General features: G+C 42.5%; 1 protein-coding gene and 1 long non-coding RNA gene across 3 annotated transcripts; one reads left to right on the top strand and one right to left on the bottom strand.

The window, feature by feature from the left end:
• Positions 1 to 872: 872 nt before the first annotated feature.
• Positions 873 to 4,183, top strand: LOC134979909 (uncharacterized). Its single transcript, XR_010190307.1, has 3 exons — positions 873 to 1,028; positions 2,490 to 2,631; positions 4,036 to 4,183. It is a non-coding gene; the product is annotated as an uncharacterized LOC134979909 (long non-coding RNA).
• A 5,173-nt stretch (positions 4,184 to 9,356) lies between these two features.
• ZBTB42 (zinc finger and BTB domain containing 42) lies at positions 9,357 to 16,051 on the bottom strand. Of its 2 annotated transcripts, none has more exons than XM_063947412.1 (2): positions 15,669 to 16,051; positions 9,357 to 13,764 (listed from the first exon to the last, which is right to left on the bottom strand). In XM_063947412.1, exons 1-2 carry the CDS (start codon positions 15,739 to 15,741, stop codon positions 12,320 to 12,322), a joined length of 1,518 nt encoding a protein of 505 aa, XP_063803482.1. In that variant the 5' UTR covers positions 15,742 to 16,051; the 3' UTR covers positions 9,357 to 12,319. The 2 variants fall into 2 exon arrangements, with proteins under 2 accessions (XP_063803482.1, XP_063803483.1); XM_063947413.1 differs by lacking the exon at positions 15,669 to 16,051 and adding an exon at positions 14,368 to 14,611.
• Between the last annotated feature and the right edge of the window lie 2,140 nt (positions 16,052 to 18,191).

An 18,191-nucleotide genomic window follows, 5' to 3' on the forward strand; every position in this document is an offset into this window, starting at 1 on the left:
TATATATATATATATATATATATATATACACACACATGATCCAGCTCATTGTTTATACTACAAATAAAACCATGGCCCCATGGCAGTTACTCTATTAACTTAACACATTGCGGAGGTTGTCATGTCTACAGAAAAACAAAAATCAACCTGTAGTTTCACACAGAACCACTAGATAGAGCTCTAACTTTGACAAAAGGAAGATGCATGTGTTTAGATTATTTTTGGATATAAAGTAGTTGTCTATACTTTAATAAAGTGTGACTGTGGATTGGTTCAACATGCAGAGCTGTATATAAGGGTAGGGAATACAATTTATTTACAATCTTATTTGTCTAGCTCCACCATATGAAATAGCACTTCTAACATAGTCGAATCACTCACATCAGTCCCTCTCATAATGTAGCTTACTATCTAAATTCTCTAACACCAGTCCAGAAATATCAGAAGCCAATGAACCTACCTGTATGTCTTTGAAATGTGTGAGGAAAACTGATCACACGTAGGAAATCAGAGCACACGTAGGCAACCTACGTGAAGTGGGGAGTACATAAAAACTCCACACATACATCTCCTGCAGTCCCACACTGTGTTTTCACATGCTTACATACAGTGAACGGCTGTCAGCACTGACCAAGAAGCAGTACATTGTCCTGGACACTCTACTCATAATTTCAACCTGCTTTAAAGTCCCATTATTTATACCAATCCTTTTATTACTATTTCTTATTTAGTTTTGCTATATTCGGCTAGGTAAAATGGGGGTCATTCTGACCCGTTCGCACGCAACGGTTCTTCGCTGCGGTGCGAACGGGTCTGGAATGCGCATGTGCGCCGTTGCCCGGCGACCGCAACAACGCTGACAGAGAAGAAAGCGGTCGCAGCGGCGACCGCAAGAAGATGGACAGCAAGAGGGTGTTCTTTGGCATCAACTTACCGCTTGCTGCCGTTTTCGGGGAGTGGTAAGGCGAACGGAGGGCGGAGGTGTGACATCAAAGCCGGCCCCATCATCGCTGGATCCGTCGCACAGGGTAAGTATGTCCAGGGCTGGTCTTGTTTTGAGTGAAACTTTTTTAGCATAGCAGGGCTGCACAAGCGAACGCAGCCCTGCTATGCTAAAATACACTCCCCCATAGGCGGAGATTAGTGGATCGCACCAGCAGGAAAAAGTTGCTTGGTGCGATCAACTCGGAATGAGGGTCAATATCCCAGTGGTTGAAATCCCGGTGGTCAAAATCCCAAAAGATCCTGGTAAGTAATTTAACCCTAACCTTAACCCTCCCCTCCCGCAACCTAACCCTAACCATCTCTCCCCCCTTCCCTTTCCCGCAGTCTAATACCTTCCCCAAGTGCCTATCCCTAACACCTCATACTTACCATCTGGATTCATCAGGCTTCTGACTGTCTGGATCCTGATCACATAATTCTGACCAGATTATTCGTGAAAGTAAGAGGATGGAATTCTATACAGCAAGGAATACTCCTACCTGACTAGACTCTCCAGAGGTCCTGTACTTTAAATTTTGCTCCACCCAACCTCTCCCTTCAGGTTGTGCAAACTTCGGTTCTTCTGCAGACTTACCATCATACTCTGCAAACTAATTGCCCAGGTGTAAAAATTAGGGTCAGAATGGGCCTTTGCGATGTCTCCCGCAATTCCCCTCTGCCTGATTGAAAGGCAACGGGCATTAAAGGTGGTGGTGGTCCCGTTTTTTGGAGGGGAGAGTCAAGGGTCGCAGTGCTAGGATTGCAGCTGCATGCAGGAGGCATCTCTTCTATTGAGTTGTCTCCAGTATGTACCACCTTATAATCGGACAGAAAACCAATGCTGCTTGCAAGCAGTTTTGCATTTTCGTCCAACTTTGAATCAGACCCTTAGCACACTTGTGCAAATTAGACCATGCAGCGGGAGCTAAAGCTGGATTTGGCCTTCACAAATGTCATTTGTTATCTAATTTTCTCATTTAAGATCCTTTATAATATAAATTGCCGTCAGTTTGCCATAGGTTGTTCAGCGCTCTCTCTTATCCTAAGTAACAGATTCTCTGTATATGAAATAAATTGGGGTTTGACTTTCGTTCTCATTTTTACTTCTTCTAGATCTTAAATCGGATTTCTTTATATAAAGCATTAAGCAACCTACTTGGATTTCTTACTAGATGGGAGTAACAGCTGCTTTTGTTCCTTACTTGCAGAAAATACAGCCGACTGTTGTGCTTTTCACACAGTTCTCGTTATCGCACACAGGCCCCAAGCATTACACTACCATTAACACGCAGAATGGGCTGCGCATAATTGCTTCATGCCACAGACGGGTTCTTAGAGCTGCTTAGGTGTTGTAGACAAAACGAAACAGCAGGAAGAACAAGTTCCGCTGGATAGTCCTAAGATGAATTTGAGAAGGCGATGACATTGCACTGACCCTTCGTAAAACTCTATTTTAGTTGTGTGTTATCTAATCATTTCTCAGCTTGCCAACTTTCTCTTCACAGCTAAAATACCCAGGACAGAGGCAACATGATAGAGCAAGTGGAAGGGAAGTCCCGGCATTTGTCTAATTTACCACGTAACAGTCAATCTACCGGCAACGTTTCATGTTCAGTCATAAAATGTATTTCAAACGCTTGCGTGGAGGTTAGTACTGAAGTGTGATACACATGTGATGCTAATAATAATGTATGAACTCCCGAAAAGTTGTAAGTTCTAATGTTACATATTTGGGGGGGTATTCAATTACAACCCAAGACATCCGCTTAGCCAAATCAGCATGGCAATAGCCACTCTTTACAGCAGCCCAGTCTCACATAAGTGTCTGCAGCCCCATAGGGTAGTGAGCACTTTTGAGCGAATTTGGGATTCGACCGAGCAGGCAAAGGGTGCAAGTTGTGGTGCTGTTGCCAGCGTTTAAACGTTGCGGCAACGGCAATTCAAACCCCTAGCCTGGAATTGAATTTCCTCCTTACTGTTTATTTAAAAGATGTGTATATTATAAGCAGACGTTGGATGTTTGGGCAAATACACTGTTTTATTTGTTTTTTATTTAAGTAAAGTCATGTTTGAGAAACAGCTTGGTACTATTTGTTTCAAGTCAAATTAAGTTGATCATGGAATAGCTCAATTTGCCTATCTATCTTTCCTTGTGGTTGCATATTATCACTTTTTTGCACATCTTCCTTTGCATGATTATAAGGAATAATGAACCCCATACAATTACAATATAACAGATACACAGATATCCATGTCTTTTATAAAACCCAAACAATGTTATTGATAATAAATAAAATCATTTATGCAATATTTAGATAGGCTAGTTGATGAGCCCGATCTCAAGCGGGCAAAGGTTTGCTGGGTGGAACATTTTACCCCTTTTCACCCCCTTATTAGTTGAACTTAAAAAAAAATCCCTTAGTGGGTGGATGCACATAACTTTTTTCCAAACCACACAGCAGATCACATGTTCAGTGGTCACCCAGGTCACCCTGTAGATGCGCAGGGACAGTTCACCAACTGTTACATTTTCCAGAGCACAATGGTGATGCATTGTAAATGACAGGCGGACGCTTCATCACATAACTCCGAAATGAAGCAGCCAATTACAACAGCAATATTTTACCTTTAATTTGGTATATGGGGGGTAATTCTGAGTTGATCGCAGCAGGAATTTTGTTAGCAGTTGGGCAAAACCATGTGCACTGCAGGGGAGGCAGATGTAACGTGCAGAGAGAGTTAGATTCGGGTGGGTTATTTTGTTTCTGTGCAGGGTAAATACTGGCTGCTTTATTTTTACACTGCAATTTAGATTGCAGATTGAACACACCCCACCCAAATCTAACTCTCTCTGCACATGTTATATCTGCCCCCCCCTTGTAGTGCACATGGTTTTGCCCAACTGCTAACAAAGTTCCTGCTGCGATCAACTCAGAATTACCCCCCATGATGTGGCCTGCTCAGACAAAGGCATCATAGAAATATATCACTCATGAAGTTGTCCTTCTGCTATTAATGTATTGATATTATTTTCCTCCCTTTATGTTTCAGCATTAAGTAGTGGGATGTCCTTTGCAATACGTATCTTAGGCTCTCATTATTCATACCTTCGTAGCCAAATGATGCCATCTTTTGCTTATGCCTAACGCCTTGAGGAGCTTGGTTGGATCTAGAATTTTGCAAAGTGTGTGAACGAAACGATACAGTAAGTGGAGCATTTATTGCAGGAGTATTCAAAATGCAGTCCTCCAGCTGCTGTAGGACTACATATCCCAGCATACCCTGCCACAGTTTTATCAGAACAAGTCTACGGCAGGGCATGCTGTGACATGTAGTACCAAAGAAGTTGAAGGTTCTGCATGTTGAATACCCCTGATTTATTGTTATGTGATAGAACAGGGCTGTCCACATGGAGGCCTGCTGGGGGTACCTGTGGGACAAAGGGGGCGACAGTGTGCATGTCCCGTCTCCGGCTAATGCGAGCGCATCGCATTGGCTGCAAATGTCTCTACCTAATTGACAGGTAGAGGCTTCGTGGGGCAGGTGGGCAGGGAAGCACAATTTGCGGGGAAAACGGGAGCGGGTCGGCTGCACTTCAGGGCAGAATGCGTAACGATACACCTTGTAAATGATTGATGCTTTTTAAAAAAAGGCACAAAATCCCACACCTCTGTGGCCATTACATTTAACACCTGGTCTCCACCTTCCTTGACAGGAATATTATTTTTAATGTTGTTTGGGCCACAAGCCCTCATTTGTTATACAGTCAGCGCATGTCATGTGTTCAGTACGTATGAGCACATACAGTATATGTTTGGATATACAGTACTCTATTTAAAATGTAAGAGGTATTTTGATGGGGGTCATTACTCAAGCAAAATGGCTGCCTCCTTCAGTGTATAGTCCCCCGGATATTGTCATTGGGATTACAAAATGGTTATTTAATGCCCGCTAACCTAAACACACGATAATTCAACTTAAACTAGTGATAGAAAAAAACAACATAGCATTCAGGAGCCAGTCAGACACTTCTAGGTCTGAAAAGGGGGCAGAAAATTATTGTATACTGTACATTGACATAGGCAGATAGGACTCAAATGCTAGATGGTAAAAGTACAATTTGTGGGTACACTGGCAGCGCAGCTGCCCTGTACTAATTTCACAATTCTTCTTATTCTGATGTACAAAGACAGCACATGGTCCTCCAGCTGTTACGACTCTCCATCTGTTGAGGAGGTTGAAGCCCAGACTGCTCCGTCAGTAGCCACTTCTCATTGTACTGGAGGCATGGCTAGACAAAGTAGTGCAGCTTCCCACAGATAACAAAAACATCACCTTCCCCGACCCCCTTTTCAGTTTTTCCCCCAGCACAATTGGCCTCAGGCATACAGTGTCCCACCAGTCCTAGGCAATGCCTAATATCTTTACAACTATAGAATGGGTTATTAATGCAAAGTGTGCACTTTTCCTCATACTTTACAAGTTTACCTATAGTACGGTGAAATGGCGATATCTGCACTCCAAATGTGTCCAGATATTGGGGGTAATTCAGACCTGATCATAGCAGCAAATATGTTAGCAAATGGGCAAAACCGTGTGCACTACAGGGAGGGGGGGGGGGGGGGGGGCAGATATGACATGTGCAGAGAGAGTTAGATTTGGGTGGGGTGCGTTCAAACTAAAATCTAAATTGCAGTGCAAAAATAAAGCAGCCAGTATTTACCCTGCACAGAAACAAAATAACTCACCCAAATCTAACGCTCTCTGCAAATGTTATATCTGACACCCCTGCAGTGCACATGGGGGGTAATTCCAAGTTGATCGCAGCAGGAAATTTGTTAGCAGCTGGGCAAAACCATGTGCACTGCAGGGGGGGCAGATATAACATTTGCAGAGAGAGTTAGATTTGGGTGGGTTATTTTGTTTCTGTGCAGGGTAAATACTGGCTGCTTTATTTTTACACTGCAATTTAGATTGCAGATTGAACACACCCCACCCAAATCTATCTCTCTCTACACGTGTTATATCTGCCTCCCCTGCATTGCACATGGTTTTGCCCAACTGCTAACAAATTAGCTGCTACGATCAGGTCTGAATTACCCCTATTGTTTTTAAAGGGCTTCTATACTTATCTCACCATGTCCCCGTATTGTATTCTCAGGACTTCTTTCTATAAAGAAAATTAGGTAAGGAATTCATTTTAGCCACATTTCACCGCCTGAGTGTAACTGTGGTGAGAACAACAGAACAAGTTACTGCTTGCAGTAACTTGTTTGTCTGCTTAAAGCATCAACTTTTAATAAATTGGGCACCGTTGGCATAAGTTTCATTTGTAAACGAGGGTTTTGTTCCTTAATGCATACTTTTTAGGACAGATAATAGTGAACGTGAGAAGTGTGAGAAGCTGTGTGGCCGAATATTAAATCCAAAGCAGGACACAGCCACACCTCATCCAAGGGAAAGTGACCGCAGCATGTAAAGGGGGGTACTTACAGAGTGATCGCTGCTTAAAATCTAAGCAATCTGACTAGATTGCTTAGATTTTAAGTCTGATCGCTCCGTGTGTAGCCCCTACAGCGATAGCGATGCGCAGCCCCGCGCATCGCTATCGCTGCTGCTAGATTGGCCAATCTAGCGGGTCGCTCACTTTACCCGCTGGGTGAAATGAGCGCCCCCCCCCCCGTCTCCCCCCGCACGCTCAGCACAGATCGCGCTGTGCTGAGCGGCGGGAGAGATGTGTGCTGAGCGGTTCGCTCAGCACACATCTCTCCTGCGTCGGTCAGTGAGTACTGGCCTTTAGGGATTTGGGCATTACCCACCGAAATTTGGACAGGTGGGAGGTACATTACAAACATATTAAAACTCATTAAGGAATTGTGTCACCAGGGGCCAAATGTAATGCAGTGCGAGACGGCACGGAGCTCTGAGATTCCGTCTGAACTCGTATGTTTTTTTAAAGTGGCAATCATTTATAAGGCAAAACCAGGTAAATGATTGGCGCTTTAAAAAAACAAAAACATTTAAGTTTGCCCAGAATCTTGGAGATCCGGCTGTCTGGCACTGCATCACATCCGGCCCCATGTGTTTTTACAGGGAACACAGATCTCCAAGGTGACTTCTATTATCCATAATAATTTACATTAGGGGGATAGGTATTTCTTATGACACCAATGAACACTGAAGCGATGACCTCCCTGTTCACAGATTATAGTGGTGACATCAAAACTCATCAATTATACGGATATTATTTACAGGCTTTTATACATACTGCCATTATATATAGTCGGATGGACTTTAAGTTGTCTGACCATGTACATAACATTTGCTAGGTAGATATTAGGTTATTTTCCACTATTGAAAGCCATATTAGTGTCTAGAAAATTCCATTCACTATTGTTCAACGGGCTTATTCACAGGACATTCGATACCCATAGCAACAATACTCCCCCTGTGGCTACGAGGGTCACACGGGTGCATTGTGTGCCCAAGTGTTTTATGGGTTTTTTTTTCCCTTATCAACTCAAAGCTTTATCCCCCTCCATTTGTCTGCACAGAACAGACAGTGTAAGCCTAGTGTTCCTGTCACATGAGCTTGGTTATGCTTATACCCATGCTGCAGGAAGTTTGTAGAGTATCACTGCTCTTGTGAGAAGACCTTGGTACTTAAACGGGACGTAATCACGAGACCGCTTGTCGGGATCCCGGTGATCACCACAATGTCAACGCCGGAATCCCAACAGGCGGTGAAATGCCACCGCCAGAATACCGATGACACAGGCTTTTCTCCCTCTGTGGGTGTCCGGTATAGATTTAACCCTATGCAAAACATCACCATTCACTCGCGAATAATTAGTGAGAAACATTAGGCACACTTACAGGCTCACCTACCATTAGGCCTTGATGTTCTACCAAATACGTGGGACATCCGGCCAAAAAACTACCAGTCACATTTTTTTAATGTTTAAAGATATTTTGCAAACGTCCTCACAGCAAGCAGCACTTCACGCATATTTGTGAATAATTCACCAATTAGACTTTTCACTCTATCCAATTATACCTCATCTTTTTGGACTGGTCTTAACTGGACATGATGGCCATGCAGTTGATTTGTGCAGTTTAGATTAAGATTAATTTGGTTATAATCAGGTCATAATTTTGCATGGAGAATTCCAATCATGAGATTAATCCACCTGTTGATTATTACTGGTTTATTCCCAAATATCTCATGAGGACACTTATCCTGCATTCCATTAATACAAGTGTAGTGGAACACTGGACTACAATGATGTGCCGGTTTTCCATCTGGTAACCGATCGTTTCTGGATGGTCTCTCTCCTTTGTGCATTAGCTGTTAGCTGATGCAGAGCCATTCAGCTACTTAGGAGCTTTATGTCACCAATGCAAAGTAACAGCTTCCCCAATCTTTGCTGCACTGTGACTTTGGGGGACATTTACTAAGCAGTGATAAGAGCGGAGAAGTGAGCCAGTGGATAAGTTGCCCCATCAACCAATCAGCAGCTCTGTATAATCTTATAGTATGCAAATTATAGCTTTTACTTCAGTGCCGATTGGTTGCCATGGACAACTTCTCCACTGGCTGACTTCTCCACTCTTATCACTGCTTAGTAAATGTCCCCCTTATCCTCTTCCCCAAAACGCAACATGTATTGAATGCTTCATATCTGCAGAAATTACCCTTGTCTGCTTACCAGCCTTCCACTTTAATCATTACTAATTTAGAACTACAGAGTAAAACTTCTGAACTCATAGTTTGGCTGTGAAGACTGCAGCTGCTGCCAAATCCAGATGTGAAACGAGATAGGACGATGGTAAACAAGTTGTTTTTTGCTTTTTCAAGTCCTTATAGTTGACCTGTTGTCTACTCTTGTTGAATATTATAGTTCAGCCCACTAACTACCTATCAATTTGCAGGGTGTTGGAGGCATCAGTGAGGCACGAGACACTTTAAATTGCACTTTCTAGTTTTTGCATGCAAAAGAAGAAAAAAAAAACTTCTGAGTTCTAATGTGCGCTTTTGTTGTACCACAGGGTTATACTGTATCAGCAATGAGTTGTTGCAGTAGACACACAACGGTTGTTAGTAATTACTTCAGACCATGTCTTAATAATCGCAGTGGACAGTGTCTTTTGTCTATAGATAAGCCTTCATTCCTCCTGGCATCAAATCAAGTGCCTGTAAATGCCCCGATTAAAAGAAAATTATTAGTTCCATTAGAAAATGAGTATTAAGTAGGTTTAAAATGAGTGCGCTTTGTTGTATCTCAGTAAACATCTGGTTTTCTGAACATACAAAAATATCCACTGGTTTTAAACACACAGTAATTCAAAGAGACGTGTCTTGAGAAATGCAATTTCTAACAGATTTAGTCTTTATTTTTGACATAAAATAAAATAAATTTATAAAAGACATCAATCCTATCCACGATTGTCAGTTTTACACACACTGAAAGTTGTACAAAATTAAAACACCACACAAACTAAAAATAAAAAAAAATAAAGAATTACAAAAGAAAACAAAGAAAAAAAAAACAAAAAACATTTTTTTTCTGTAGAACAGCAAAATACTTTTCTTATAAAATATATTCCAAGCCAACAGGTCTGTCTAGATATTATATAGTATAAAACTTTATACAGAAATAATTACTGAATTTTTTTGTTTGTTTTCTTCCTTACATATAGTTTTGCCACCTCAAGAACTAGGAACTAATAATTTTCAGTGATTTCACAGCATTGGTGTGAATACATTTCACATCCAGTGTTAAAACCCAACAGCAGCTCTACAGGTACAGATAAAAAAAAAATAATTACAGATTTTTATACCCAAAACTGCAAATGTGCAATGTGTACAAATAAAAAAAAATAAAAAAAAAACACTTTATAAAATATGCAAATTATTTTTTTTGTGTGTGTGTGTTTAGACCACGATAGCAGTGTTATTGACTTGAACAAAAATAAGTGCAAATGTCATTGCTTTCAAACAAACAGAAAAAAAAAACACACAACAAGGTATCTGGACATTGCACGAACAATGATATTTCTACCATACTCAAATTATTGTAGTTCAGTCCATGATCATAAGGCTGAGTGGATGTAAACTCTCCCTGTTGTTTAACAGTGTTGTCTAACATTACTTCACCATGTTTTATTAAAGTTTACATAAATTAAATATTTTAGAGACAAAATCAAAATGACAAGAAGGAAAAAAAATGAAAAAAAACAAAAACAAACAAAACAAAAACATACAGCAATTTCTCCCTTTTTAGGGGATGATCACTTAAAGGAGTTGAAAAAAACACAATGCTAAAATAAAATTCTCTAATTATAAATCATTTCACTTCAAATAAAAACTAATAAATACTATATCAAGTACCATCAGGAAAAAAATAACTTAATTTTAGTAGTTTTGTCAGTGCTATTTCCAATCACAGCAAAAATAATATAACTAAACAGTAAACAAAACTATTGTACCTTGGTGCGTACTACCAAACAATGATGTTCACACATATTACAAATTAACAGACAGAAAAAAACAAATGTTTATCATTCCTTCAATGAGAGTGTAACAGCAGTAGAAGGAGAATTAAAAAAATAAAATAAAATAAAAAGTTCAAAGTGGTAAAGAGATTAGACTGTGCCAATATATATATTTTTCACTTTACACGAAGGTTCAAGAGTCAAGATTTGCAGTGAAGGTCGTTTGTGTCTGCTTGTAGAATTATGTGTACTGCGTCATATAAATGCCTTAATCTTTTAAATGCCAAAAGAGGGCTTACTAACTGGACTACATGCAAACTTTTGGCACTTCACATTAAAAGCACCTTTGACATTTAGTGTATAAAAACAAGTAGTGTAGCTTTTCCGACTTCTGTTCCTTCTCCACTTCCTGTAGAATTGTAAATTGGAAACCATCTTATTAAAGACCTATTTAAAAACAGTGCTATTGCCACAGATGTGCTGTGACTGAAAGCCACCAGCCAAATATGCTCTTTTTATTCTATGTTGGATAAACAGATGAAACGTGATAAATTATTGGTTGCTATAGGTTGCTACACTGTGCTATAATTACATTAAGGTCATTTTAATTGCATATTTTAAGACTTTTCTGAGGTTTCTTGGGAGTAGAACAGAGACCGGATGTGGAGCTCTTAGAATACAATAGCTCGACTCAGTCCAGGAATATTTAAGACGTTTGTCATAACAGATCAGTTAAACATTGACAGCGGATTGCAAAATATAACAGTTATCTTGCAATAATGGGACTTGATGTGCACAGTGTGAAAAGTTCTGTCTTGGCATCAAGGGGATTTTATATTTGATTTCATAACTTAGTATCAAAATAATACTAAACACTTCATTTATTTGAATTGACGAGGTGGAAAAAAATAGGTACTCTGGGTATTAAGTAATTAAATTGAGCCAAACTAAATTGCTCCACCTTAAAAAATAAAAAACACTTATGCCTTGCCAAATGAGCAGCACTTTTTTTGGTAGGAACTACGATTGTAACACCAAAACTTTCATTAACAGAACAATAGTCAATACTTGTGGCAAGAGAACATTTAGTTAAATGTTCAATACCTTAATTTAGTGGATTCTACACTTTCCCTTCCTAGGTCATCAGCACAGGAAATTTCCTACCGCGCTCTGAATACTGTTGGATGAAATGTTGATATACAACTTTGGAAATCATGCAAGGACGAATACATTAGCGCAGTAAAACTCTATATTGATGATGAAAAGGGTGCAAGGAGTTACTTCTTATATTTGCAATGAGCCAGTGGGTATGGCAATATTGCACCCATTCATAAATAACTCTCACAGATTTAGACATTAAATAGGTAGCTTTAGGAACGAGTGCATAAGGGTTTGTTTAATTATTTGCATCTTATAGGCTATTAAGTCTAACCTAACCAGCATTCGGTAGCAGGCTACACATTTTCCGTTCTGATTTGCATATACTGTATATTAAATATTTAGAATATTTAATACTTGGAGGATAAAAAAAAAAAAAAAAAGGATAAACAGGAAAGTTGCAGGGAGGTTGTAGAGAAGCTAGTCAGTAGACCAATTAAGGAGATCATGTTTTTTCACATTTAACGTACTCTGATCCCCTCCCTCTTTCCATGTGCAGTACACTGCCACAACAAGCTATGCTACAAATATATATTTGAAAAGAATATCTGATTTAACTGTAGAGAAGGGAGAAACAAGGGGTAGATACACTCCTGCAACATGATGTGTGGGAAAAGTGCCATCATTGAGTTTTGTACAGAGCTCCACTGCGTCCAACTATCAAAATGATCACCATTTGTTACTAAACAACCAGTGACTTTACTAAACCACAATGAAACTTTCGAATGTGTCTGTACAAGTCTCCCGACTGGGTGAAACGTCTCTCACACCATTTGCACGCATGTGGCTTTTCCCTGGTGTGAACCACTGCGTGGCGGCTGAGATTGTGGGAATATTGGAAACTTTTTCCGCACTGGCCACAGGTGTACGGTTTTTCGCCAGAATGCGTGCGTTCGTGTCTTTTTAACGTGTACATACACGAGAAGGTTTTCCCGCATATCGTACAAGTTGGAACAGAGCCGTCCGGGGACATCTTGATCCGGGAACCGTCTCTGTCCCGGAAATGAGAGCTGAGATGAAGCTGCAGGACATGCGGACTTGGGAAAACTTTACTACATAGAGGACATATGCAAATTTGTCCTGGGGAAACAAGGACACTTGATGTGGAAATATCTGACGAATCCATGTCATCTTCACTCTCGTCTCTATCGTGATACAAGTCATCTTCCCTAACGTGAGAATTTCCATTTCCTGCAAACATGTGTCCTAACCCTGTCATTAGGCTTTTGGCTGAATTCCCAACATGTTGACTCTTTGGACTCTTTGCTACACTGTCCTCCTTTTCTGACAGCAACTCTTGTTCATCCTTAACAAGTGGCAGAGTGCCCTGCTGCTGGCTGTCGGAAGCCAGCTGTCCAAAGATGTAGGAGGGGTGTAAGGAATCTCTCCCAGACATTGGCTTGAAAGACAAATCCAGAGCACAATCGCCATCACTTAGAGGCTGTGCATGGTTAGCAGATCGCTGGGACAAAGGGCATGAAGAACTATTGACACTGGCCTTTGTTTTTCCAGCTGCTGTCTTACATGATACAGCCTCAGTAGACACCGAATTGACACCTTTCAGCTCAGGGGTCCAGCCAGCAAGCCCGCAGACCTTCTCTCTCCAAATAAGCTTCTCACATTCTGGAGCGGAGATCTTGTCTTTCAGTTCTGCGCTGAAGACATGCCCTTGATGACCATCGGTAGGCAAGAACCCGTCCTCTTTTTCCAGGTCCGACTCGTCATCGCCGTTTTTTCCCCCAGAATTCAGTTCTTTATCTTTAAGCTTGCCCTTGCAGACTTTTACAATGTCATACATGTGGAGATAGCTTGCAGCAGCCAGCACATCTTCTACTGGGAGGTTGTTGAATTCCAGCTTCCCCTCGTACATGAATTGAAGCAGCAGGCTGAACGCTGGGGCCGTGACGATGTCACTGTTCAGATGCACAATGTCCCTTTTGTCTAGCTGGTCCCTGTAGAAAAGATGGAAGTACATGCTGCAAGACGCCAATACAGCTCTGTGAGCCTGAAACTGAGCTTCTCCAACTAAAACAGTACAGTCACACAGGAAACCCTGGTGACGCTGCTGACTCAGACATTGCAGCAACTGGCGGCTATGGTCTGGAAACTCCATTCTTCCTTCATAACCTGTTCAAAACAGGAAAAACTTGAATGTTACAGTGAACAAAATCCTCTTAAGCAGCTGCAATAGACAGGGCTGGCTGGCAACGAACAAGCCAAACACATAATGTCCACTGTTCGTTACTCTACGGCATGTTACATTTTTGAAACAAGCCTGTCGTCTAACTGCACCTGCCAGGAACAGGAAAAACTTGATTTTAAATAAACAATGGCTTTCGGGAGACAGTTTCCAAAGCTTTGTCCCTCCTGGTCGGTGCAGCAGATCTGAGGCACTAAGTAGTTATGGTAACAGCTGCCACACAAGCCCTGGCAGCTCTTTAAAAACTTAACATAACATACAGTATGTACTATTAGGAACATTCTAACAGAAACGATTCTATGGCAAAGCAACAGGAGTTAAGACCTCAAGCGGTCGCGTAAAGATATGAAACAAGATCACAATCAGAACAATGTAATTTACACAAATAAAGTTTCACTAAACAAATACTTCCACTAAACTAACAAGTTTAAGTTTTTGGCTATACTGTTTTAGTTTTAAGACAAATGCAGAACTGCAATTAAAGTGTCAGGTTGTTGTTGTTTTTTTGGCTTTTTTTGACACCGTCTTACCTTCCCCCCTCTGCAACAAAAGGATGTAACAGTTCATGGGATATGCCCCAGGGACCTCAAAGTGAGCTAGCTTTCTTCTCTGCCATGACTTGTGCTAATACAAGGTCTCCAGCAGGCAGGCAGCGCAGGCAGTGTGTCCCTGTGTCAGTGTGAGAGTGTGAGGGGAGGAGGAGGCTGGGAGTGCTCGCTTTGCTAATTACACAGCAAGCTGGAAAGTCAGCTGCTCTGACTTCACTAGGATGGAAATGCTACCTCCAGCTGTGCTCCTCTTAATGCCATATGTTACTGCAAATCTAGCTACCAGCCAACCACGCCGCTTGCTGCCTTTTAAAGTTCCAACTTCCCCATTTATAGCCATCTATTACATGGGTGCAACTGCTGGTCAGACCGGGGAAGGACAGAAGTGTAATATAACTGCACCAAGCCTTCTTGCCCAGGGGTACAGGTGCGGGACAGAGGTTAACAGAAGTGGGGGCTGGGGACTTACACTGCTCTATCAAAAACTATTATTATTATTATTATTATTATAATAAAGGGGACATTGCTCTCATATGCATAATACTGCAATTAACTGCTTTCATCACATCTTGCAATAAACTTTAGTAACACAGATTAATGTATACTCCTATGTGCTCACAGCCATACGTACAAGGGTACACACTAACCACCTGCATAAATAAATAATATTATGAATAAATCATTAACAATACACATGATAATAAGAGAGTCTCTGGCCCCCCTAAAACGTCTGCCTGCCCCCCTTCTCCACCTCACCCAGAGCAGGGAGCCCGGCACCAGCTCAGGGGGGTGCGCTCTCTATCTGTGACCTTTGCAGCCAGTCCCCGGCCTGTAATTTCCAACTGCAGCAGGTTGCACGGAGTTTAAGGAAGTGTAGACAGAACTCATTGTATCCGCAAACACCCCCCCTCGCCACCCTCCTGCCGTCTGCCTGCACCCTGTAGCTGCCAAATCCTCCTTTCCCACGGCTGGCCTCTGTGAATCACCCGACTGAAAGAAAAGTTGTTGCTGTTTGTAAACATCTTGGATATGAATAATATTCAAATCAAAGAAATAACGAAACAAAATAAAACTGAGTTCTCTGCTCTGTGGATCCTGCAGACCCCGGGGGGTCTTAGAAGTCAATGTAGAGCCCTTATGTCTGCAGAGGGTCCCCAGGGTGCTGGCCAGGCATTATCCAGATGGGGGACTGCAAACTTGTCTCATCCAGTTTAAGACAACAAGACCCCCCCCCCCCCCCCCTTCCCCTTAATACTATGAATAGAAGATGTTAGGTTACTTACAGGAGGGTTTGGGGGTCCCAGGGGCTGGTGCGTGGTTTAAAGCCCAGAGTTTGTGGGGATCCTGCGGCTTCATGGAGGAGCTGCTGCCCCCAGATGTTCACGCTGGTGTCACCTCCCCTCTCTCTGGCTGCTGCTGCTGTGCTGTGTTAGTGGCAGCCTAGCAGCGTTGCTGTGTTGTTGGAGCAGGTTGGTAAGAGGACACTCTCGCGATAGCCAGCCTCTTTTATTAATTTTTTTTTTTTTTTTTTTTGCACACACAATAGTTGCAATGCTCCAGGGCTGTCTCCCCCACCACCCCCCCTTGCTCTGGGCTCAGGCTGGCTCTCCCTGTTGTTGCTGCTGCTGCTGGTGGTGGTGGTCTCTGTGCGCAGCGCCTGGCACTGGGCACCCTCCCCACCCCAGCAGCCAGCAACGGGAAGTGTTACCACTGCTGCTGAGAACCAATGGGAGAGGCGACTGCTGCAGCTGTGCCCTTCTCAGATAAACAGGCTGCTCCTGTTATAATGCACACACAGTGCTCAGCCAGCAAGGGCAGCAGCCTGGCAGGTTTTTTTTTTTTTTACTAAGGGGGTGGGGTGATGGGCTGCACTGGCCCACATCACACTGCTGCCCCCCTCACACTTCTGATATACTGGGATACTCAGGTGCAGGGAAACACATCTACTGGTCTAGCTAGTGGTGCATGAGAAATGTACATTGTGGTCAAGTGGATGAACTCAGCTGCTGCAGCACCTCTTCTGACAAATATTTTTTGCATGATTTTTATCCGCGTCAGGCAGTCGGTCTGCATTCGCAGTTTAGTATGAAATGATGTTATTTATTTCTTAACATTTATATATTGCACAGTCATTCACATCAGTCCCTGCCCCTGCGAAGTTTACACTTTATATTGCGTATCACATGTACATACACACTAGGGTATCTAGCATGCCGGACTGGTTCCTGGGCAAACGCGGTTCTGCGACATGCGCCACACAGTCTTGTTGGCATGCAATGCATATCACAGACACATGTCTCAGTTACCGTATATGTCTTAGTTCCTTGTAAGGGGATGAGTTCACCTTCTCGGCTTTTGGAATGCCAGCGATCATGTGACAGACGCCGGAATCCCGACACCACTCAGGAGACCGGCAAAGGATCAACAGCTGACATCCCGAAGGTGAGTATCGGGGTTCAAGGTTAGGCAGTAGGGTAGTGTGCGGCTAGCACCTAGCCGCCACCCAGTGTCGGACAGGGGCATGAAGGGCCCACTGGGGGAATGCAGTGATAGGGGCCCATACTTAGGGGTATGGCCAGCCTACAAAGGGGGTGTGGCCAGCCTCCACAGAGGCTTGAAATACACAATAGTTTAGTGCAGTAAAATGCAACATATCTACCATGTATAATAAAAGTGCACAGTCTGGAACCTGATCCCTAGAGGAAGGAGTGGGCCCTCAGGCAGTGGGGCCTACTGGTGGTTTAACTGGTACCTCTGTGGGCCAGTCCGATCCTGCCGCCACCCCTCGAGGGTTAGCCCTAGCCACCACCCTGAGATGGTTAGCCATAGCCCCCATCCATGAGGGTTAGGGGGGGATAGAAATACTTACCCCTCTGATGTCGGCATCTTCTATGTCAGGATGCCGCTGTCAGTCATGTAATCGCCAGCATCCCGACCACCAGTATTTTGTTTGTATTCCATTAAATGGCTTATCTCACATGCTGTAACCTTTGTAGCGTGCCCAAAATAGTTGCCTTGCCTGGTATGTCCGTGGGTGGGATGAAAAAATCATGGATCTGATGGTTATGAAAGGGCCCTGGAGTCTAGCTGTAGTAAGCTGCAACTTCCCCATTTTGTGTCATCTCCTCTAGGGTTGTCTGTTCCACCCAGGGTACCCTATGTAGCTCTCCTGGGGGGAGATGTACTAAACCTGAAAAGTGATAAATATCACTGTGATAAAGCACCAGCCAATCGGCTCCTAACTGCCATGTCACAGGCTGTGTTTGAAAAATGACAGTTAGGAGCTGATTGGCTGGTACTTTATCACAGTGATATTTATCACTTTTCAAGCTTAGTACATCTGGCCCCTGGTACCTTTCAGGGGTGGGATATGTACAGGGCCAGATTAACAATGGGGCGGATGGAGCTCCAGGTCTCCACATAAAAATAGGCCCATCATCATGGCAGCATGATGATCACTAGCCACCAGCTGGCCACATGGTTGGTTATATGTCATATCTAATAAGATTGCATTTTTTTTTCTTACAAATTTATGCAATTTTTTATATTTTTACATATTATACAAAATGGCTGCACCAACCCCACATTATGTTATTGTGCCCGATATGTTCATTGTTATTTGGTTCTCTTCATTTCTGTAACACTTAAAGTCTGTGCTATGTTTTTTAATTTTGTAAAGCGACTTTGAGTCCTGCAGGATAAAAGCGCTATATAAATAAAATTATGTTTTGGGTTTTTTTTGTGGCAGGTGCTAATTAACCTGGGGCCAGAGATCCCAGAGGAAACCTATGCAAATACAGGAAGAA

This window comes from Pseudophryne corroboree, chromosome 12, assembly GCF_028390025.1.
Source record: "Pseudophryne corroboree isolate aPseCor3 chromosome 12, aPseCor3.hap2, whole genome shotgun sequence".
Classification (NCBI taxonomy): Eukaryota; Metazoa; Chordata; class Amphibia; order Anura; family Myobatrachidae; genus Pseudophryne; species Pseudophryne corroboree.

Coding starts and splice junctions, on each gene's coding strand:
- ZBTB42 (XM_063947412.1), bottom strand. CDS start 15,741: ATGAAGCCGCAGGATCCCCACAAACTCTGGGCTTTAAACCACGCACCA. Junction 13,765..15,668: donor TGGGACCCCCAAACCCTCCT/GTAAGTAACCTA, acceptor TGTTTTGAACAG/GTTATGAAGGAAGAATGGAG.